At 39.5% G+C, this 22,470-nt stretch overlaps 1 protein-coding gene and 2 non-coding genes across 3 annotated transcripts in view; 2 read left to right on the plus strand and 1 right to left on the minus strand.

Moving 5' to 3' along the window:
• The window catches only part of CEP192 (centrosomal protein 192), an 86,575-nt gene that overhangs the window by 58,652 nt on the left and 5,453 nt on the right, over window positions 1-22,470 (plus strand). The window contains exons 32-44 of the mRNA XM_055127300.1: window positions 3,163-3,423; window positions 3,899-4,014; window positions 7,399-7,508; window positions 9,699-9,849; window positions 12,040-12,203; window positions 12,760-12,883; window positions 14,173-14,278; window positions 15,161-15,359; window positions 17,003-17,082; window positions 17,329-17,424; window positions 19,267-19,386; window positions 19,871-19,992; window positions 22,029-22,158. Of these exons, the coding sequence (XP_054983275.1) occupies window positions 3,163-3,423; window positions 3,899-4,014; window positions 7,399-7,508; window positions 9,699-9,849; window positions 12,040-12,203; window positions 12,760-12,883; window positions 14,173-14,278; window positions 15,161-15,359; window positions 17,003-17,082; window positions 17,329-17,424; window positions 19,267-19,386; window positions 19,871-19,992; window positions 22,029-22,158 (1,779 nt within the window). The remainder of the gene's footprint in view (window positions 1-3,162; window positions 3,424-3,898; window positions 4,015-7,398; window positions 7,509-9,698; window positions 9,850-12,039; window positions 12,204-12,759; window positions 12,884-14,172; window positions 14,279-15,160; window positions 15,360-17,002; window positions 17,083-17,328; window positions 17,425-19,266; window positions 19,387-19,870; window positions 19,993-22,028; window positions 22,159-22,470) is intronic.
• On the plus strand, window positions 1,809-1,941 carry LOC129402969 (small nucleolar RNA SNORA66). Its single transcript, XR_008628978.1, has one exon. It is a non-coding gene; the product is annotated as a small nucleolar RNA SNORA66 (small nucleolar RNA).
• LOC129402711 (U2 spliceosomal RNA) lies at window positions 3,328-3,523 on the minus strand. Its single transcript, XR_008628779.1, has one exon. It is a non-coding gene; the product is annotated as a U2 spliceosomal RNA (small nuclear RNA).

Consider the following 22,470-nt stretch of genomic DNA (forward strand, 5'->3'; position numbering starts at 1 on the left):
GCTTAGGCAAAGTAGGTACTTGGCCTACCCCTATCCTGAGAAGACCCCAGTGTTCTAAGCCCAGAGATGAATATATCTGGGAGTTTCATTAGCTTGGGGTACTTCTGAGTAAATTGCATTTTTCAGTTCTGGGAATTTTTTATTGAATACTATTTGCAGGATACAAAATGAGTGTTTTTATATTTTGCTTCTTCCCTACATAATCTGTTTTTTTTGTTGTTTTTAGGAATTTTAACTTTTTTTTTGGGGGGGGTCACACGCGGCGGTGCTCAGGGGGTTCTCCTGGCTCTGCACTCAGGAATTACTCCTGGCAGTGCTCAGGGGACCATATGGGATGCTGGGACTCTAACCCGGTCGGTTGTGTGCAAGGCAAATGCCCTATCCACTGTGCTATCACTCCAGCCCCAATTTTAAGTCACTTTTATGGGTGTATTCAGAGCAGTAAAATATAAAAGTGAAAACTCATTGAGAAGGGCTCTGTCAGGTAAAGTGAGATAGAAATTAAACCTGCTACATATAGCTAATCTTTGGAGCCAGAACTAATGCATAGTACAGTGGGTAATGCACTTGGTTTGCCTGTGGCCAACCCGGGTTCAATCCCTGACATCTTACATGGCCCCCTGAGCCCCGCCAGGAGTGAGCCCTGAGCACCACCAGGTGTGGCTCAAAAGCACTAACATTTTTTTCAGACTTGAAGGAGTATACTTTGATGAATTTAAGGTTTACCAGTCAAGATTTTGAAGCTGTTTTTAAGAGTTTCTGGAGAAGTACTAATTCAGTCACAGTTTTGAGCCATGCCCAAACTGATATCCTCAGGAGAGAGACCAGTGCTTTAGTAGAAGCTGTAACGTGGCAGGTGCCTGTCTTTTCCAGAGATCGGTTGTATGAGGACCCAAGTCAGCAATTGTTCATGACTTTCATCTCACAAAAAGGCTTGACTTAATAATGATGTATCTGTGAATTAGCTTATTGGGGGCAGTAAAAGAACACGCCTCCGGGGATGAAATGTCCTCATACTCACCCTGCATTTGTCATGTCAACCTCTGATCTGAAATGTTGCTGTTGCTTGCCAGTCCAACTTCTTGTTTTAGTCTGAATAACCAATGAAGTGCTTTGTAATTCATATATTGTAAAGGATGATAGGCCTCCAATCAAAACGTGTTTATTACATGCTGAGTCTCAGCAGCACACAGTCACTATGTGGATAATTGTGTCCATTTTGGAAACAACTCTCTGAACTCATGTCCTTCTCTCCATTTTATACACCTAGTTGCTGAGGCCTAGAGAAATGCCTGCCCTGGTCACATGCCTTCAGTGCCAGGAACTGGTGCAGGCAGATTTGTATCCAGCCTCTGCTTGCACATTCCACTGTGATCTCTTGAGGCTGTAGCTGCCTCACCAGAAGCAGGCAGAGAGCTTTGGAAATTTTGTGAGGCATTTTTGATTTTCAGAACTGTGGGCAGAAAAGGGGTGTGACTGGTATGTAGTGAGTAGTGGCTGGTATGTAGGGAGTAGAGACTGGGGTGGCTACTGAAGATGACCCCCAAAGTGATCCACATGGGAATGTCCTTATCCAGGGTTCGCTAGGGAGTATTGGTTTTTCCTGAAATTTTGGATATACTACTATTAATTAGATCTCTTCATTCTTTTTCTAAACTCTGCTTATTAGTTATGTATGATTATTAGACTTAAGCAAAGGTATATATACTGTGTCACTTGAAACTTAGCAGAGCTCACTTTTAATGAGTGAGCATTATGGCATTTGTGGGTGCTTTATATTTTATGCCCTTTAAAATGATATTAATTTGGTGCAAACTCGATCACTAACTCTGCATGATGTTGCAGATGTGAGGGGAACCAGGTTTGCTAAAGTAACTGCAGTGATAGAAATGGATTAACCTCAGCTCCTACTGAGGTTGCTTACTCTATCCTACTACAGGGTAACTGCAAAGATACTCTACTTTTTAGAGGACTTGTTAAAAGAGAATAAAATAGAAAGCAATGCTTGGTAACATCTAGGCATTGCAGATGACCACGTGTTATTTTTGGGCTATGTGGTACAGGATGGTATTACAAAAGTTGGTCGAGAAAGATTATCTTAAGATCATATACAAATATTGCAGAAACTTGATTACTTGATCTCTTGTCTAATTATAACATTTTCTTTTTAAATAAAAGTAATAAATTCTCTGCCCTCTTTTAGTCAAGGTTTTAAAATTATCTCTTGTAGAAAAAAAAATAAAATAAAATGATATTAATTTGTATCAAAAGTTAAGCCAGCATATTTATGAGGAACCAGCATTTAATTTTCAAAGTATTTGGATTAAGCACATAATAAACTTAAATAAGTCATTGATGTCTTCAAGTTTGTGAAAGGATTCTTTGGGACCTATATTAGTGATTAGGCATGAAATAATACTTGAAAGAATATTTAGTTTTGGGCTCCTGCCATGGGATGCATTTTCTACGTTTTATTTGCAGTTTATTTTGCGGACCTGGTTCTGATAGCACTCATGATAGAATCTTGGAAGCCGTCTGGCCACTGAACAGTGACATTCGGCACCTCCAAGCCTGGCTCAGTCTGGACCTTCGCTTCCAGAATCTGACTGGTTTGAGTTACTGGCATCTGTGTGGTCCCTTTGGCATGCTGCCTGCCGGCTATGCGAGGCCAAACACTATCAGAATCTATTCCACCACCGCACCCCACCCATCCCCACTCACCCCAATGCCCCTATACTTCAGAATTACTAAAAATTTAAAAGAATTACATGGTGAAGTCACATAGTCGAGATTATACAGTTAGTGTTTTACTTTTAAATCACACCTCGAAAACATTCATCCGTTTTGTATGCATTTCAAATGCATCAGCATGCTTCACCCAAACACTTCTTAAGCAACCACGTCTGTGCTAATCTTTAAAATTTTTCCTTCATTCTCAAAATAATGACTCTGTACTGGAAGGAAAATGAGTTCATAATTCTCTAATTTGTATTTTCTCTTTAGGCAGAGTGTGTTGCTGGATAGGAGGTGTGGGCTAACTATGACCCAGAGTACACAAAGATTAGTGACTTGAATTGTATTAAATCTGTTTTCTTCTCAGACTACAATTGTGTTTCTGTTTACATAAAAGTAATTTTGGATGTATATATGCTGTGCTTTTAGATACCTTTGTCTGGCTACGGAGGAACAAGTAATCTTATTTTGGAAGATGTTAAAAAATTATCGGACAGCTACATGATAACAATGAAAGATCTAATACCTGGCCAAGAATGCAGAGTTGTTTTTTCTGTTCGTAACACTGGTTCTCGGGCAGCTTTTGTTAAAGTAGTAGGTTTTAAGGATTCTCAGAAAAAACTTTTGCTGGATCCTCAAGTGTTAAGTATTCTTCCCAATAAATTTGTGCTCAAGGAAAGAGCACAGGAAGTAAGTATGAAAGTCTCTTACCTAGTAAATAACTCGTTTTTAGATTGTTAACTTAAATTAGACTTTACACTTGATCTTAGCCAAAAGGCTGAGAAGCGATTTTTAATTAGACTTTAATACTATAACATTATTTATTGTTATTCTAGACATCTATTATTAAGTATGAATTTATTTAGATTGGAAACATGAACTCCGGGGCTAGAGAACTCAAAGGGCCAGCGCTTATGCTTTGCCACACTAGTATGGTCACCCAGCAAGCTCTAGTCCAAAAGACTAAAAAGGGAAAAAGGAGAAATGAATTCATTTTTAAGTTAATGATTTGTATGTGTTTTTGTGACTAAAAGCTACACTATTCTTTGAAAGTAATAGAAATTCTTACCTAATCTTATGTTATACATGTGGATTTATATCTATGTGGACTATTTAGGAGAGTATTTAATATTCACTCTTGATTTTGTTTTTGTCTTGACATCAGGATGTCACTATAATATATAACCCGTCAGACCGAGAATGTAATTATCAAACCACAACAGAAATGTCGACAATATACTTCTTTAGTGGAGATGAAATTTTAAGGCAGCGGTTTCGAAGGTAGGTCACTTAGATGATAATTCAGTAAAAATGAAGGCTAGGTAAATTGGAATTTGGAGTTTATAAATTATGTTTCACTGTTATGAGTCAGTAAATGAATAATCTTTTATCTTGGTGAAATTGGTGTGGCTACGTAATATGAGCTAAATAATATGAGGATGAAATACCTGTAGGCAATTCATTTCCTATATTTTCTTGCACTGTGTCTTCATTTTGAGACACATATTCTCTGCCTCTTTCTCTTTACTCAAATATGAGCCAGACTGACTTAGGACCATCGATTTCAGAAGATGTAAGATTTCTGAAAGAGTTTATTGAATAAACACACATAACTCAAAATTTTTTTAGGAATATTGTGAATTATTTGAAAGGATCAACTGATACCAGAAATGCGTAGAATATTTAATGCAACTAGTTTAGTCTAGAAAATGTGGTACACCAGTTAAAATATATATTAATTGGAAGCATTATCAAATTTATGTCTAGATGTGATTTAAACATTGGTGATATGCTTATATGCTGAATTCAAACTTCTTGTATTACTGATTTTGTTTCCTGTGGAATAAAAAATAAATTATGAATGACCACAGCGGCTTGCACGCATGCTCGCGCTCTCTCTCTCTCTCTCTCTCTCTCTCTCTCTCTCTCTCTCTCTCTCTCTCTCTCTCTCTCTCTCTCTCTCTCTCCCTCCCTCCCTCCCTCCCTCCCTCCCTCCCTCCCTCTCCCTCTCCCCCCCCACTTCCCCCACCTGGGGCAGCCAATGGCGATAGGCGGATGAAGAAGAGAACAAGGGCCAGGCTAGTTGGTATCAATTGCAGTTTATTCCAATCTCATCTTCATTCTCCCCTGATTCTCCTCCAAATCTTCTCCTTCCCCGATTGCCCTCATCCTCCTCTTGGATCCTGCTCCTGCATACTTCTGCCTCTGCCTCCATCAGCCCACTCTTACAGCCTTAGTTAAATCCCAAATCATGAGGGTTGGGGTAATAATTTCGGGTAGGTGTGGTCATACAATCAACAGAGGTAAAGTCCTTCCCTCAGGGGAAGCTTCTTCTAGACAAACTCTCATTCAGTAAGATGACCCACCCAAGAGTGAAATTCCATCTATGGGTGTGTTTCTCCTTTCCTTAGCTATATATATATATATATATAGCTAACGAAATATATATAACAAACGTATAAACATTCTAATATTAGTGACTTTGTTTGGACACAGTAAGAGATACATTAAGCTTATAGGATTTCTCACCTGGGGACATCTGACTATGGGCTTAAGTTGAGAAAGCAGATGTCCAGGAGTGAATGTTATTCAGAGTCAATTAATTCCCAAGTTACAAAAGCACATAATATTAACTATCTTCCTGTATCTATACAAAAGGTCATTATTCTGAAGTAACTATACAAAAGACATGAGGAGAAGAGAAAGGCAATATTTAACTTACAATACAAGTTCAATGTCCTTAGAGGATCTGACCTTACAAGTTAACAGAGTCTGATTGGGGAAAAAGGTGATAGACTGGTTGTGGAAGCAGAGGACAAAACGGTTACAGATAAGCAAAGGAATGGGAGTGACTTGGGAGCACTGTGATGGTGTAAACGATAAACCTAAGCTCCCTGTGGCAAGGGAGAAAGGACAAGCCAACAAGTTATCCTACAATTTCCTAGTGTAGAGAACATGCACGTAAAATAAATAAAGCTCAAGGTGTTTCATTTATTTGTAGAAAGTCATTAACTAGCAGTTTGGAGGTGGGGGTTTATCTAAAATGAATTTTGATATTCATTTGCTATTTGCATGTTCAAGTGTACTCCTCAACTTTGAAGGTAATTTTTTTGCAATTATTTTAGAAATTAAAATTAATATTTGGAAAAATTAGGCTAATAGGCATTTTGTTTTGTTTTCTCTATTGGGACATAGATACAGCATATTTTTTGAACAACTCTTTGCTACAAATTTCTAGTAATGAAATTTCTTCTGAAAATTTGAACATTACAGAAAAACTTTTTAGTTCTCTTATCACAAAGATTCTCTACAAGAGGAGAAATAGCCAAAGTTACATGATAGTTTAATTCCCCTCTGATTTGTGTCATTTTCTTGGCATATTTTTTTCCTGAGACAAGTTTCTAACTAAGACAGATTATTGCAAATTATGAAAATGTAAAACCTGAAACGAATCTAATTTTATTCATCTTTCTTTCTTCTCTTGCTCTGTGGTCCTGTTTTAATGTTAACATCAAAATAAAATTGGTAATTATATATTACCATCTACCACTTTTAAAGAAACTTCCAACCATGTGGCCGCATTTGTGGCTACATGACACTTCATAACACACATCCTACTCATACCCCAAGAGTATAGCACCACATTTGATGAGGTTCAAAGTAGGAGACAACCAATCTTAGAAATATTTTTTTCTACAGATATATATGCATATATATGTGTGTGTATGTGTATATATACACACATACATATGCATACATATTAACTCACAAGGCTCAAACTTGAACAACATGTTAATGATCTCTTATCACTGTCACTGTTATCCCGTTGCTCATTGATTTGTTCGAGCGTACACCAGTAACGTGTCTCATTGAGAGACTTACTGTTACTGTTTTTGGCATATCCAATACGCACAGGTAGCTTGCCAGGCTCTGCCACATGGGCTCGATACTCTCAGTAGCTTGCCGGGCTCTCTGAGAAGGGCAGAGGAATTGAACTCAGGTCAGCCGCGTGAAAGGCGAACGCCCAACCGCTGTGCTATCGCTCCAGCCCAATGATCTCTTATAGAAGGGCTAATGGCCCCTGGGTGAATTTCAACAATCTTCACACTCTCAGGAAACATTTTTGTAGCATTTTCAGCATTTTTTAAAATAATACAAAGTGTATTATTTCGGATCTGGGGCAGGGGTGGAAATATCTGAAATTTCAGGATGGAAATATCTGAAATGTGGTGGGAAGGTGTAATGGTGGTGGGATTGGAGTTTGAATATTAAGTAATCAAATATTGTGAACTACTTTATACAATAAAAAAAATTTTTTTAAATAATGAAAAGAAAAATAAAGGAACTTCCAAAACATTATCTTTTTAAAGTTGCTTGTATTAGAGTCTAAGATGAACAAATGCATTCATGCTTTTTGTAGGATTTGAGGAAAGTACTTCACCACTTGGGTACTGGTGAAGGGATTGTTGGAAACACATTCATGCTATTGTAGAATTTGAGGGAAGTGGATACTGGTGAAGGGATTGATGGAACACTGTGCTCCTGAAACTCATAAATAATTTCATAACTATAATTCATGATTCAAAATTTTTTAAAAATTTTAAAAATCTAATTAAGATAACTTCATATATGGAACCACATTCAAATAAAAATCTCTATTGACAGAGCCCTGTTGCATAAACCAGAGGTTCTAGAACAGATCCTTCCAGAAAACAACATGCTGCATAGCATTGATTTTGCTGAAACATTTGAAGATGAGCTACTTGTAACTGAAGGTAAGAACTCAAACGTACCTTAAACAGTTTTAAATTTTCTCCTCGAATTAAGAATTTTCAGAAATCAAATGACATGGATCATTTGTAGTATTATTCAGATTCATTGATTTAGAGAATGTTAAGTGTAGATAATGGCATTAGCTGGATTAGGGCCTAGCTCTAGATGTGATTGGATGGGTTCTGTCACCGAAACTGTTTCCCTTTTGAACTTCTCATTCATGCAGGGTTGTTGTGAGATCAAATGAAAGTTCTTCTGTGTATAGGTTAGATTATTACTGCATCTCTTGTATGAGTAGATCTGTTACTAAACTCGAATGAATTACTGTTTAGGATTTAATGATTATGAACTTTGAATTTCATCTGCCATTTGCTTTTCTGCTATTTTATTTGAAATTTATTAGCTGTTATGCTTACTCTATGACTCATGCAGGAAGTAGTGAATGTGGATATGGGAATGTGTAGTATGCGACCCCCAAAATAAGGGATGGGGAGAGATTATAGGGGTTAGCTTGTTATGGGGCTAACAGTGGTTCAATCCCAGGCTCCATGTGGTTCCCTGAGCAATGATAGGAGTGATCCCTCAGCACAGAGTCAGAAGTAAGTCCTGAGCACGACCCATGTGACCCAAATGCCCACTCCTTCCATAACCTAAAATAGTTGGTATTGAATTTCTGCAGTGTTTCCCTGTTTGAACCCTATTTGATCTAAACAGTTCAAATATCTAATATTTATTACTGATATAAATATATATGAATATTTATTTTGTGTGTGTGTTCTTTTTTCTTTTTGGGTCAGACCTGGTGATGCACAGGAGTTATCTAAAATGTAGATAATCTGGCTTATGCACTCAGGAATCACTCCTGGTGGTGGTCAGGGGACCATATGGGATGCTGGGAATCGAACCTGGGTCAGCCGCCTGCAAGGCAAATGCCCTACCCTCTGCTATCGCTCCAGCCCCATTATTTTTCAGTTTAAGTTGAAGTCATTTCACTTTCCAAGAAAAATTTTAACCTAGAGATCCAAGAATAAGGGAATGTTTTGTCTGTGTTTGGGCCACACCTGGTAAGTGTTTAGGGCTTACTCGTTCCTGGTTCTGCACTCAGGGACAAATTCAACCAAGAGCTCAACCTGCTGGTGATGTCACCCATCCAAGACAGGATTGAAGTGGGATTTGAGATCAAATGGGGATTGACAACTTTCCCCTCAGGTTTGCAGGCTTCCTCAAGAGAAGTTGTGTATTGTCTGGAGCAGCATCTCAGCTGTGGGAGAGACAGTTCCGCTCTGTTTTGCATTGGTTAATAGCTCACCTATATGACCATTGCAGTTGAATTTATGGTTACTTTGAATAATATTTGCTAGAATATATTGCAATCACAAGTACTTGTACTCTCTTCCAAATGTATGCTTAGTGGCATATTTTTAGCATTTGACTTACTGATTGGGTATCTTGGTTGTTATAAATTCAAAATGATACTGTGTATTTTTTAAATTTAAATTTCCATTATTTGTAATTCTTAATGTCTGTATAACTTGTATAAATTTTCTCATTCAATGCTTTGTTAGAGAGTGTAGCTCCAGTACTATTTTAATTTACCTACAATGTTTATTTTTAATTTTATTTTTTTAAAATTGAATAACGGTGATATACACAGTTACAAATGTTCATGATGGGATTTAAGTCATATAATGTTCCAGCACCTGTCCCTTCACCAGCATACTTTTCCTACCACCAATGGTCCCAGGTTCCCTCCCGTACCCCGTCCTACCACAATGGCAAGCATCTCTCTCTCTCTCTCTCCCTCCCCCACCTCCCCTCTCCCTCTCCCTCTCCCCTCCTCACCCCCTCGACCTTTCCCTCCCTCTCTCCCTCCCTCCCTTAGAACAGGGCCTGGCCACAGTATACGTTATACACATGCTTATTACAAAAACACACTTATTCCAAATGCTCCCAGCAACCCCTGAGTAGATTATCACTCCATATTATACTTGAGAGACTGAAGTGGCAAAGGTCAGAGGTAAGTTAACAGCATTCTGGTCTCGGGCAGGAGCCTGACATGGAGGCTGAGCTGCTGCATCCACTTCACGCCGTCATCGTCATTAAGAGTAAAATGCTACTTCTCACCCAAGTCTATGAATTGATATTGAGTGATTATATAGTTTGTTTATTTGAAATATTATTTTCTGTTTCAGTGTATGATTTTCCCCAGCGGCCTAATGACATCCAGCTGTTTTATGGAAACATGCGTAAAATGGTGCTTTCAGTAATTGGAGAATTCAGAGATTCTGTTTCCAGAAGAGAATTTGTAAAGTTTTCCTCCAGAGCTAGTTTAGAATCTCAAAGGTAAGAGTAAAGTCTTTCACCAGAGTTTGAGATGATTTGATTCATATTAGTGTTAATCTTTTCCCCTCTGCTTTTATTTTTGTTGCAAAATGTGTATTTCACCTTTATTTTTCTTTTTTCTTTTTATTTATTTATTTATAATTTATTCTTTTATTGAATCACCATGTGGAAAGTTACAAAGCTTTCAGGTTTAAGTGTCAGTCATACAATGCTCAAACACCTATCCCGTCATCAGTGCACATATTCCACCACCAAGAATCACAGTATACCTTCCCACCTCCCCCCAACCTCCTCAGCCTCCCACCCCGCCTGTGTAACTGATAAATTTCACTTTACTTTCACTTTACTTTGATTACATTCAATATTTCAACAAAAAACTCACTATTATTGTTTGGAGTTTCTCCCCCCTAAAGTCGGACTGCTGAAAAGGAAGCATTTGATAATTTGTTTTCCATTGCTGAGAATAAAGAGATATGAGGTCGAGTGGCTGCACTAGCGGCTGCACGGGTTTGGATTTCTGTATTTTAGTATTTAAGTAACTAAGTCCAAAGAAATATCTGCCAGAAATTGCATCATTGCAAGCTTGTACCTCTCAGCTACTTTATATTCCACATATGAGTGCAGTCTTTCTATGTCTGTCTCTTTCTTTCTGACTCATTTCACTCAGCATGATACTTTCCATGTTGATCCACTTATATGCAAATTTCATGACTTCATGTTTTCTGACAGCTACATAGTATTCCATTGTGTAGATGTACCAGAGTTTCTTTTTTATTTTATTTTATTTTACTTTATTTTTTTATTTTTATTTTTATTTTTTTTTTTTTGCTTTTTGGGTCACATTTGGTGATACTCAGGGGTTACTCCTGGCTCTGCACTCAGAAATTACTCCTGGCAATGCTCAGGGGACCATATGGGATGCTGGGAATCGAACCCAGGTCTGACTGCATGCCAGGCAAACGCCCTGCCCGCTCTGCTATTGCTTCAGCCCCGTTATTTTTCAGTTTAAGTTGAAATCATTTCACTTTCCAAGAAAAAATTTTAAATGATATACAGTATATTTCATCTACATTCAGACTCCACATTGTTATATATAGCATATTGCCATGTTTGCCTTTTTTTTTTCTTAATGTATTTGTAACTTATTTTCTGAGCCATTTATGAGTAAGATGCAGGCCTGATAACTTTTAAATTTCCCTAAATGCTCATACTTTCATACAGGACCATGGTAAACCCATGAAGAATAAGGCATTAAGATATTAATATTGATGTATACCACTGTAGTTTAGGCTCCATTCAGAGTTTTTCAGTTTCTTTAAATTCTTCGTGTTAGGTAGTGGTCTAGTAAATCTTTGAAACTGCAGGTGGCATGCAGACATCAGGAGCAGGAAGAAATTAACTGAGTGTTCTAGTTAAAGTTTCACAGTATTTGACCAAAATGATACTTTTTTAAAAATTTATTTTATTTATTTATTTTTTTAATTTTTAATCAGTGAATCACCGTGAGGGTACAGTTACAGATATATACATTTTTGTGCTCATGTTTCCCCCATACAAAGTTCGAGAACCCATCCCTTCACCAGTGCCCATTTTCCACCACCAGTAAACCCAGCGTCCCTCCCATCCTCCCCAGTCCCGTCTCCCCCCACCCCAAACTGCCACTATGGCAGGGTATTCCCTTTCGTTCTCTCTCTCTGATTAGGTGTTGTGGTTTGCAATAAAGGTGTTGAGTGGCCATTGCGTTCAGTCTCTAGTCTACATTCGGCACGCGTCACTCCTCCCCCGAATGACCTCCGACCACATTTTACTTGGTGGTCCCTTCCCTGAGTTACCCAGAATGAGAGACCAGCCTCCAAGCCATGGAGTCAACCTCCTAGTACTTATTTCTACTATTCTTGGGTGTTAGACTCCTAGTCTATTATTCTATATTCCACAGATGAGTGCAATCTTTCTATGTCTGTCTCTCTCTTTCTTACTCGAAAATGATACTTTTTTTACCCTTTATACAATTGTGTATACAGTATTGTGAAGGATTTTTATTCACTTAAATGCACATTATGTTTTTAGTTTTATATAAATGTTGATTTATGAAAAATTAAAAAAAACATAGTGTAATCTGGCTTTTTCTCATGTTTCATTTCTCTCTCATTTGCGCACTCCTTTTCTTTCCCCCTCTTTCTCATCTGACAGTTCCGGGAAACATGGGGGCAATGTTTCCTTGGATGTTTTACCAGTTAAAGGTCCTCAAGGCTCTCCACTTTCTCAAGCTGTTCACCCTCCTCAAGATAAGCCTGACCCTGAAGAAACATGGACTATCCAGCCTGAACACCTAATTTTGGTAGCCCCGTCTCCATGTGAGTATCCCGGGTGGTTCCGCTGAAATGCCCCCAGGGAACCCATGCTGTCCTTCTGAGGCTCTTGGTTATACAGATGGATTCCTGCCTCAGTGACCACCACAGCACTGCCCTGGAGGCCTGGCTCAGACTGGATCAGAGCAGGGTTCTTACCAGAGAGAGGCCCGTGAGACTGTGCTCCTCGTCAACTCCCAGTCCTCCTTTGGCCGAGCCTTCCCTCCACCACATTCCCTGCCCCACAGTGCTCACTGAGCAGTGGCCGCTGTTGTTCTTTATGCTATGGTTTTAGAGTAGGAGCAAATTTTGTACCTATGTATGTGCCCCAAGGTGATAACTACTTCTGAATTTCCTTTTTTTTTTCTGACTTTGTTCAGGATTGAAACTTTTTTACAGTACCATGATACTTTTAGAGGAGTAAGCAAATGGTCTGGGTTTACCAGGGATTTGAAATTCCTCAATAACACACTAATATAATTTATTTTGCTGTTTACATTTGGCTTTTCTACTAGTGCTAAATATAAGTTTAGTAATACTTGGTTTATCTGGTAAATCCTAGGTGATCTGGCAAGAACTGGGCATTTCCAGATTTTAAATCATTCCTCTAGGTTACTGAGATTTGAGCTGTACTGGCCAGCACATTGCCTTACAGTAACTCCGCAGCATGGATTTATCTCTCCAGAGTAAGTGTGACTTCTTTTCTCTGGGTGGTACTCATATAGTAGGCTGGTGAGCTATTGAGTACCATGCTTATTAAGTTGTTTTAATTGATTCTGTAGAATTTTGCACTGTGCTCAGTCAGGTACAGCGTGATCCTGTGGGACCCTGTGAGGCCACCACAGGTGAAGCTTGGGCCACTGCATTTGTATCACCAGTTGTGGTTTAATTTAAGAGGTAAAGAGAGGTAAGAGATGGGAAAGCTTTCCTGGATCGAGAGACATCAAATGCTCTCTGACGTGGCACTGTGCCTACAAAATTATGACGGAAGGAGTTCAGTCGTACATTTAGGGGGGTGGGACAGGGTGTCTGTAAATGTCAGTGGCCACTGGGTTTGGCTCATTTGTTCTCCTGGTTTTGTCTAAAGGACAAAATTTCAAGAAAAAAACTTCCTGATTTTTGGTGTGTCTGAGCCATAACCTAGTTTTCTGTTTTCCACAAAGAATATCCTAAGGGAGAAGGAAGTCTCGGGGCCAAATGTTGACGAGCAGCTGCCCTCTGCTGATTTTCAATAGCTACAACTCCACATACTCTTAGGGGGCTTTTGAAAATTGCTTCATATTTGCAATGATCAGTTTTGCAGAAGACCAAGATGAAGTTTATTTATATTTGTGAAATTGTATGCATTTTAGGAGTATTTATTTGACTAAGACTGAGCTTAAATCACAGTTAGTTCACTGTAATAAAATACTGCTATCCATTAAGAATTTACTCATTAAGGCTATAAAGATAAGGAAATGATAGAACGAGGTTTTCACATGTGTTTCACTATTAGCAATGGAAACTTACCTTGCTCAGCTGTTTTTGAGGTATATCAAGTTACCTTTTATACCTGGGAATTTCTTTCATATCACAAATATGATTGCATTGTCCACATTTAAAACTCTTAAATCCTATGATGCTTGAAGAAATCTGTGAGTAACAGAAAAAAATTGCAATTGGGTAAAAAGGAAACAGTTTTTCTTTCCTTTTCCATCTCCTTTTTCTTTCAGTTTCATAGCTGTTACTCTTTTGTACTATAAATCATTCTTAATTGCCATGTGGCTCAGAGTTTTTGAGTTTTGGTCTTTTGCTGCAAAATTTTTATTTTGAATTGCTCTTAAAATAGAATTTCTCTGACATGGTTTGTTTTCATAAGATTTGCCCTTAAATGATAGGTTTCCACCACTTACCTTTTTGTTAGTCATGGAATTAGATTGTGATTATTGCTACTACAGAGCATTCTTCATGTTCGTTATTAAATTCTTTTTTAAAGGAGTAAACTACAAGTTCTTGTGAGTCCTAATTCCTCCTTATCCACAAACCAGTCAATGATCCCGTGGAATGGTGTGATCTACATACACTGTGACAATGGACAGAAGGTACTTTTTAAAGTGTTTATAAGCAACATTTCTCTTATTTGCAGCTTAAGTTCGTATTAGTACTCAGAAGTGAGAAATGAAGTGAAGGTGTTTTCAACCCCACTAGGTGTATTTAGTGGAGTTCTGAGAGCATTTGAAATCAAGCTTTCCTGTTAGTGAGTAGAAAGAATTATTCTCCAGGAGTGTGCTGGCGGTGGGCAAGAGTGCAGAGTAGGTCTCTCTCGGGAAAGAGCATAAAACGACACGCCATAGCCATGCTGCCGGACCCCGCGCTAGGCAGTTTTATTCGGGGCACTCTGGAGGGGGACAAGTAAGGCCCCTTCCCGCCCCAAAGGGACCTAGGCCCAGCAGCCGAAAAGTTCCAGAACTCCACCTCTGCCATGCTCATGGCCACTCTCCACACGCTTGGACAAGCCTCACCCCACAAGTAAACTTGTCCCTGGGTGCAGCCTCGCAGCATCTCGTACCTCACACCATTCGTGCTTCAAGAGTAACACACCACATTTGATGGGGTTTAAAGTAGAAGGCAACCACTCTTAGAGAGAAATATGTTTATATATGTATATATGTGTGTGTGTGTGAATATATATATACATATGTATGTATGTATGTGTGTGTGTGTGTGGGTGCGGAGTGGGGCCTCAAAGCCTTTTTCTCTCATAAAAGTCATTGTTTTCAAATTCGGCTCTACAAAAAGGAAAGGGGTTGGCAGAAAGAGGGGATATAGTCAAAGATTTACTCTGAGATCTGAAAAAGTATTTTTAAAGTTTTTAGTGTTTCATTTGTTTGGCCTCTTTTGATCTAAAGTAGGAATTTAAAAATAGGAATTGTTGCTAAAACTCAGATAAATTTATGTGTAATTCTTTTGCTGGCTCGTTTCAGAAAGTTGTAAAAGTTCAGATTCGAGAAGACTTGGCACAAGAAGAACGTCTCACTCGTTTCTCCTCTCCCTCATTTGGAATCATGACCACAGGAGCTGTTAGTCATCTGACAAAATTACTGCCAAAACCACCTTCCACAAAAGTTGAAATAAGAAACAAGAGTGTTACTTTTCCTACAACAGAACCTGGTAACACTTCAGGTATTGTATCAGGTTATGCAGTGAATAATCTGATAGGCTGGGTCTGTGCTCTTTTCGTAATTCACCCTATTATTACAGATGCCAGTTTCCCCACTCAGAGCTAATGTGATCATCCTGACAGTTGCGTCAGTTACAGCTGGAATTGCAGGAACTCAAAAATAGTAGAAGTTAAACCTAGGTATTTTATACTGCTATATTCCAAGAACCTTTCATTTTGTTGGTTAGAGCCATTCCTATCTAATTCTTACTATATATTTGATGAGAAGAACTAATAATTAAATAGCCAAAGAGGAGAGAAAAGTGATTAGAAACTGGCTCTGTTTCTAACTAGTGTAATTTGGGGTGTCTAGAGTGGGTAAATGCACTTTCTCAGTTTCCCCGTTGTAAATAAATGATTATTGTTAACACATAGGATTTGAGGAATAAGTAAAATAATATGTGTAAATCACCCTGTTATCTACTGGCATACTCAGTGTTCTGAGATTGATGTTTTTAGTCTCCACCCCCACCTTTGACAGTTCAGTGTCAATGACCAAAGTTGTTGTACATGGGACCTAATAGAAGGGACTTGGGATCATCTGTCCACTGTTCCTTTAGGTCCTTGCCCCTCTCATTGATTTTGTCTTCTACTCAGACTAATTTTTTTTTTAAATTAAATTACCATGGGATACACAGTTACAAAGTTATTCATGATTGGGTTTCTGTCATACAGTGTTCTAATTCCCATCCCTTTACCCACTTCCCTCCCTCCCTCCCTCCCTCCCTCCCTCCTTCTCTGGCATTATGATTTGTAATTACAGGTACTGAAGGGTTATCATTTCTATCCTCTAACCTATTTTCAGCACTCAGTTCTTGTCTGAGTGATCATTTCCAACTATCATTGTCATAGTGGTTCCTTCTCTGTCATAACTGCCCTCTCCCCCACACTGGTGGCCAGCTTCCAGCAGTGGACCCTTGTTTCTACTACCCTTGTTTCTCCCTCCCTTGTTTCTTCTGTCCTTGGGTATTAGTCTTATGCTGTTTTTTCATACCCCACAAGTGAGTGCAACCATTCTACGTCTGTTCTTCTCCCACTGACTCATTTAGCTCAGCATGGTACTCTTCATGTCCATCCACTTATTAGTGAATTTTTTAACTTAATTTTTCCTGGTGGATGCATAGTATTCCATTGTGTAGCTGTACTATAGTTTCTTTATTCATGCATCTGTTCTCAGACACTCGGGTTGTTTACAGATTCTGACTATTGTGAATAGTGCTGCAATGAACATAGAACTGCAGATAGTCAAGGTCATGGGCCAGAGAGATAGCATAGGGGACTTAAGCATTTGCCTTGCATCCTGCTGATCCCAGTTCAGTCTCCAGCACCGCACACTGCCAGAGTCAGGAGTGAGTCCTGAGCACAGCAGATATGGCCCCAAAGCATCCCCCATCCCCGCCCCTCCCCCAAGAAAAATATCTTTCCGTAACTTTGCATTGCGTTTTATTAAATCAAAACTAGTTTGTTAGAAGGTAATGTAACTTTTCTTGGACTCTTCTACTGATCTAATGATTAGATTATTTTGTGATCACAGTAAATATCTTAGTGATGTGTTGGTCACTTGCTTCCCCAAAAGTTTGAGTTGTTACACATCTATTTCTTTTAGAGAATTGTCTGGAACTTGAGAATCGTGGTAACACAGAAGTGAAGTGGCATCTGTCATCTTTAGCTCCACCTTATGTCAAGGTCAGTAATAATCACCTGGAATTTATTTGTTTTCATCTCTAAACTTTATTCATGGTGTTTAAAAACTGAAGTCTTGGGATTTGGGGTTAGTTCAGTGGGAGAATGTATGCCTTATCTGGGTGAGGTTCTGGGGTCCCAGTGCATACTTAAATAGGAGCAGACGTGGAATGAATTTATATACTAATTAATTTGCCTGATTTTCTATCTAAGTGAGACTAACATCCTCATTCTGAACATGTCTTGCAGGGAGTTGATGAGAGTGGAGATGTTTTCAGAGCTACCTATGCTGCATTCATCTGCTCCCCTATTTCTGGCATACTGGAAAGCCATGGCATCCAAAAGGTGAGCCTTACCTTTGTCTCACAGCTCAGAGGGTTAAGGCCATAGTGTTGACTGGCCTCACATGCTGTGTCTGGTTTTGACCCAGAGGATTGGCTGTTAGGGGAAAAATTATTAAATAGCATAATTATTGATGAATACAGTAGTGAATCAAAAAGTAAATATCTCAGTTATAATCTATTAAAGTAGCACTGTAGCACAGTCATCCCGTTGTTCATCGATTTGCTCGAGTGGGCACCAGTAACATCTCCATTGTGAGACTTGTTACTATTTTTGGCATATCAAATATGCCACAGGGAGCTTGCCAGGCTCTGCCATATGGGCAGAATACTCTCAGTAGCTTGCTGGGCTCTCTGAGAGGGACGGAGGAATCAAACCCAGGTTGGCCTCGTGCAAGGCAAATGCCCTACCCACTGTGCTGTCGCTCCAGTCCAATCTATTAAAGTAAGAAATACAATCCCTTTTTCAACACTGTTCAGTTGATTTGTGTTTAAAGAAGCTTATGAATGTGTTAAGTTCTCATTATGTCCCCAGTGTAGAACATGTCATGATTTATGTTTTTTTCCTCCTTCCTTTAGAGTTAGTGTTTTGGTTGGATGAAGGTGTAAATGGGATTTGTAGAATATATGATATGATCATCCCCAGGGGTTCTAAATCATTTGAAACTTTTCAAGGAGTTGGCTGTTCCCTTTCTTTCTGCATGTTCTCAATGTCCATTTCATTGTAACATTATCATACCCCAATTTTTTGTTTTGGTTTTCGGCCACACTTGTGATGCTTGGAGCTTACTCCTGCTTCTGTGCACAGGGATTGCTCCTGGTGGTGCTTAGGGAACCATAGGTAGTGCCAGGGATTAAACGCAGGTTGGCAGCATGCAAAGCAAGCAACGTACCCACTACACTATTGCTCCAACCCAGTCATTCTCTAATTTCAACGACCTCATCTTGCCAGACACTGATTAGCTTCTTGCTTTTGCCTCCCTGCTCATAGGTCTGCTGCTTGCATTGCTTCTTATGTTCAGGCTTGGCAGAAATTGCTTCACTGAAGTGTCAGTGTCAAGTCCAGACTCAAAAGATGAACTGTTCACCTAGCTAGCTGTCAGTGCTTTCTGCAGGAGGCAGAGAGTGATCCGCCCTGGTGATCTCAGGGGTTTCTCCCGCCTAAGAGGAACTGGAGGCTCCAGCTCCTTGTGTGCTCTCCCTGGCCTGGCATTTTAACACTAAATTCTCTTATAAAGAAAACTCTCAACATTGGCAGACTTTTTAAAATGCAACACCGTAATCATTCTTGAGTGTCCCTGGCCTTGAGGTCTGTCTATAAAAGGTAACTAACTAGTTCTGAACAACACTCTGTAGTTCACTGGAGTTAATAGTATGTGGCTTGTGCTACATTTTTCTGCCTCCTCCTCTGGCCAGTCCACCCTCCTTTACCTTTATTGTGTAGCCTTTTGGTCCCCTTTATTAGTCTGCCTTTGCCAGTTGGCCAGCAGAGGGTTCCATAGCACCAGAGAAAGATTGTTTTTCAGGGTTTGGCGGGTCCTCATTGAGGTCTTAATAATGTTTAGTCTTACAATTTTTAGGTAACTTCTTTTATGTAAACATTTCTCTTTTCTGTGAAGAAAAGAGAATTGGTTTAGGACCTGGCATTACAATCATCCCACTCAAAAGTGAATTATTTGAATTCTTTTTCAATTAGTGGCAAAGCTAGCCCATGTAAAAAATTTTTCTCCTTAATGTTTCATGCCAGCAAATGGAAATATATCTTGTCATAGCAATAAGTGAAACTATATTTGCTTGTGTGTGATTCTCAGCATCTACATTTTTTCTGGGGTGTATTGTTTTGTAGGTCTCCATCACATTTTTGCCCAGAGATCGAGGGGACTATGCCCAATTTTGGGATGTTGAGTGTCACCCCCTTACAGAGACTCATATGAAACACACCTTAAGATTTCAGCTCACTGGACAGGTTTGTATTACACTGAATTCAAGTCAGGGTGGGAGGTGGTGGTGTTGTGTGTGTGTGTGTGTGTGTGTGTGTGTGTGTGTGTGTGTGTGTGTGTGTGTGTGTGTGTGTGTGTGTGTTTAGCAAACTGAAACTGATCTGATAAACTGGACTAAAATGTGGATATTTCCCCAGTGTTATTTTAATCTCAGTAGTTCTGTAATACAGCCCTATAATTTTCATTTTCTCACTTGTCTCTTGATTGGTAGGTTTAAGGTCTGGGTTTGTCTCTGAAATCCATGTTAGACTTAATTAAGTGTATGTGTGTAAAATCTATGCTCGATGTAATAAAAAAGTGTATGTGTGTGTGTATGTGTGGGGGGGGCATGAAGGGAAGCCTTAAGTTTCCTTTTAAAAATTATAAAGGAAATAGAAGTAGGTAAAGGCTTTTATTATCGCCCAGAGTGATTATTTCTCCTCCCTCACCCCATGATCTTTTTTTATACAGAGTGTCAAAGCAGAAAACAAGCCTGTAAAACCATCCAGCTCCACGGGTACTCTCATTAAAATAGATAATTTAGCTAAGCCGCAAAGAAGAGCAGTATCGGAAACCTCCGCTGTCATACCTGCGTATGTTGCTTTTGTTGTTCTTAAAGATTTGTTTCTTGTACTTTATTGATGTGTAATTGTATTCAGTAGAATATTCAGTGACTACATCTGTGAGTTTACATGCATCACCACTCCAATCAAGATAGAGAAGATTTCTTTCACCTCTTAATTCTTAGATGTCTTTCTTCAGTCAACACGCACTCTCACCCCAAGATGTGTTCTGTTCCAGTCCACTGCCGTGGATTGCCTTTGCTCGAATCTCATACATACACATTCTTGGTGTCTTCTTTTACTTCACATAATGGTTTTTGGGGTCCTGCTGGTATTTTGGTAGCTTCTTATTTGGAGTTATGAATGAAGGTGCTTTTCATATATATATATGTATGTATATATATACTCATATATATATACATACATATATATATATATGGGGTCACACCCAGCATTGATCAGGAGCAACTCACAACTCTTTGTTTAAGGGTCTGTCTGCTGGTCCTTTGGTGATCTTGTTCCTCTCACAAGAACACTAGCCTTTAGATTGGGGTGTGAATATCTGAATTAGAATTGCTGGATCACCTAATAAATATGTGTTTCATTTTATCTTTTTTAAAAATTTTAATTATAACTCTTATTTACCAAGTTATTCATAATATAGTTGTTTCAGGAATGAAGTGTTCCGACACCAAGCCCACCATACATGTGCCCTTCCCTCCTCCACTAGTCCTAGTTTCCCACCCACCACCCTCGCCCGCCCCCTTGCAGGTGCACTCAAATTTACTTCATATTGTTTGCTACAACACAGACGCAAATGGAGTTATGAACTGTAGGATCAATCAGTCAGTTTGTGATAATTGTTCTATCTCACAGTGATGTGTCAAGGTCATTGCCTGAGGATCTGCTGTGCTGGTTAGTGCTAGTTGAGCCTCCGTGTTCCTGTTTAGGCGCCTTGAGCTGGGCGGTCTTCTAGGCAGCTTCCGCCAGATTTGCTGTGATCCTACTGGGCTGACAGTACGATGAAATTCAGAGGTGTCCAGGAGCCTTGGATCTGGAACAATATGGTGGCTTGGCAGTTTGATAAGGTTCAGTTGTAGAGCTAGGCTGTTTCTATGTCAGAGGATGTCGAGTGTGACTGTGGGTTGCTGGGCCTCCAGGCAGAAAGGGGAGTCTGCACTCCCCCTTGCCCCCTCATTCTGAGAAGACCCTTTATCAGCCCAGACCCGTCTACTGGGAAGATCCAGTGGTATCATCTTTGTGATTCCAGTATTTATGGAAAATCTTTCCACCTATAGTCTGTCCGATGAGGAGGAAGCACAAGGAAACAAGTTAAGATGAATTAGAGGCTATTGTAAAAATTCAAGACTCTGGTCAAGACTGAGAAGAAGAGAGATGAACAGGTTTGAGAAGTACGTAGGAAGGAAAGATGGACTCTGGTGGATAGATAAAAGTGGGCTCGCATGCTATTCCCGGAAAAGGAGAATAGAAGCTTCTCAGTGAGTTCGAAGAGGAGATAGCTGAGAGGTGTCTGGATATGTAGGTATGTCCCCAGAGACTCTGAGCTAAGATACTAATCTGGGAATCCATGTGGTATGAGGGGACAGGCTTCCCTGGGGTGAGAAGGCTCTGGAAGAGTGTGGTGTGAGCAGTTCAGGGTGTCCAGCCATGCCCAGCCTTGGTGGGATAGGAGCCCCGTGAACGGGCATGTGAGTGTGAGCCTGCCTGGACAGTCAGCACTGTGGACTCAGGAAGCCAAGGCAAGAGGAAGTGACAGCTACCAAGTGCTGCGAAAGGCCAGAGTTTGTGATACAGACTCAGAGGACTCAGTCTCCCTTCACAATGAAGAACAGCTGCTCTGAGGTGGAAGTGATAACGGGCTGCCACATAGGGAGCCTGACTAAGGGAGCTAGCTGCCAGCGGCTCCTGAGGAAGAGCGGGCGCCCACCTTCAACATTCTAAACTAAGTCGTGACTAAGAGCAAACTAAAGCAGCACTTTGTCATACATATCAGTGCTTTAATTACTGTGTATTTTAAATGGTAACTTTCAAATCTTTTTCCAAAGCAGTCAACTTGACTTGACTCACCGTGGAGTTTATGCCCCAAAAGACGTGTATTGCTTTCTGCCAACTCGCGTTGGGGAGTCAAAGACGTTAAAAATAAATTTGCGAAATAATTCCTTTATTACGCACATGGTAAGTTACTGGAAATACTATCGAATGTGCATCTCATCAGAATAAATATTCTCCCCTATTTGATAATCATTCTCGTGGTCATCAGTAAATTTATTTATTTATGGATTATGTTAAAGTTGTAATAATGAGTTAGTGTTTCAGTAGCCTTAGTGCTGTATTTGGAAAAAAAATACCTCATAACTGAAAGTGGAAAAATATTTTATATTTTCACTTTTAAAACTTTTCATTTATTTTCTCTTCTGTCATATCCAGACATATCTGGTACACTGACTCTAGTCACAACTAGTATAAATTCTTATTAGAATTCCGCCA

This window comes from Sorex araneus, chromosome 2 (assembly GCF_027595985.1).
Source record: "Sorex araneus isolate mSorAra2 chromosome 2, mSorAra2.pri, whole genome shotgun sequence".
Taxonomy (NCBI): domain Eukaryota; kingdom Metazoa; phylum Chordata; class Mammalia; order Eulipotyphla; family Soricidae; genus Sorex; species Sorex araneus.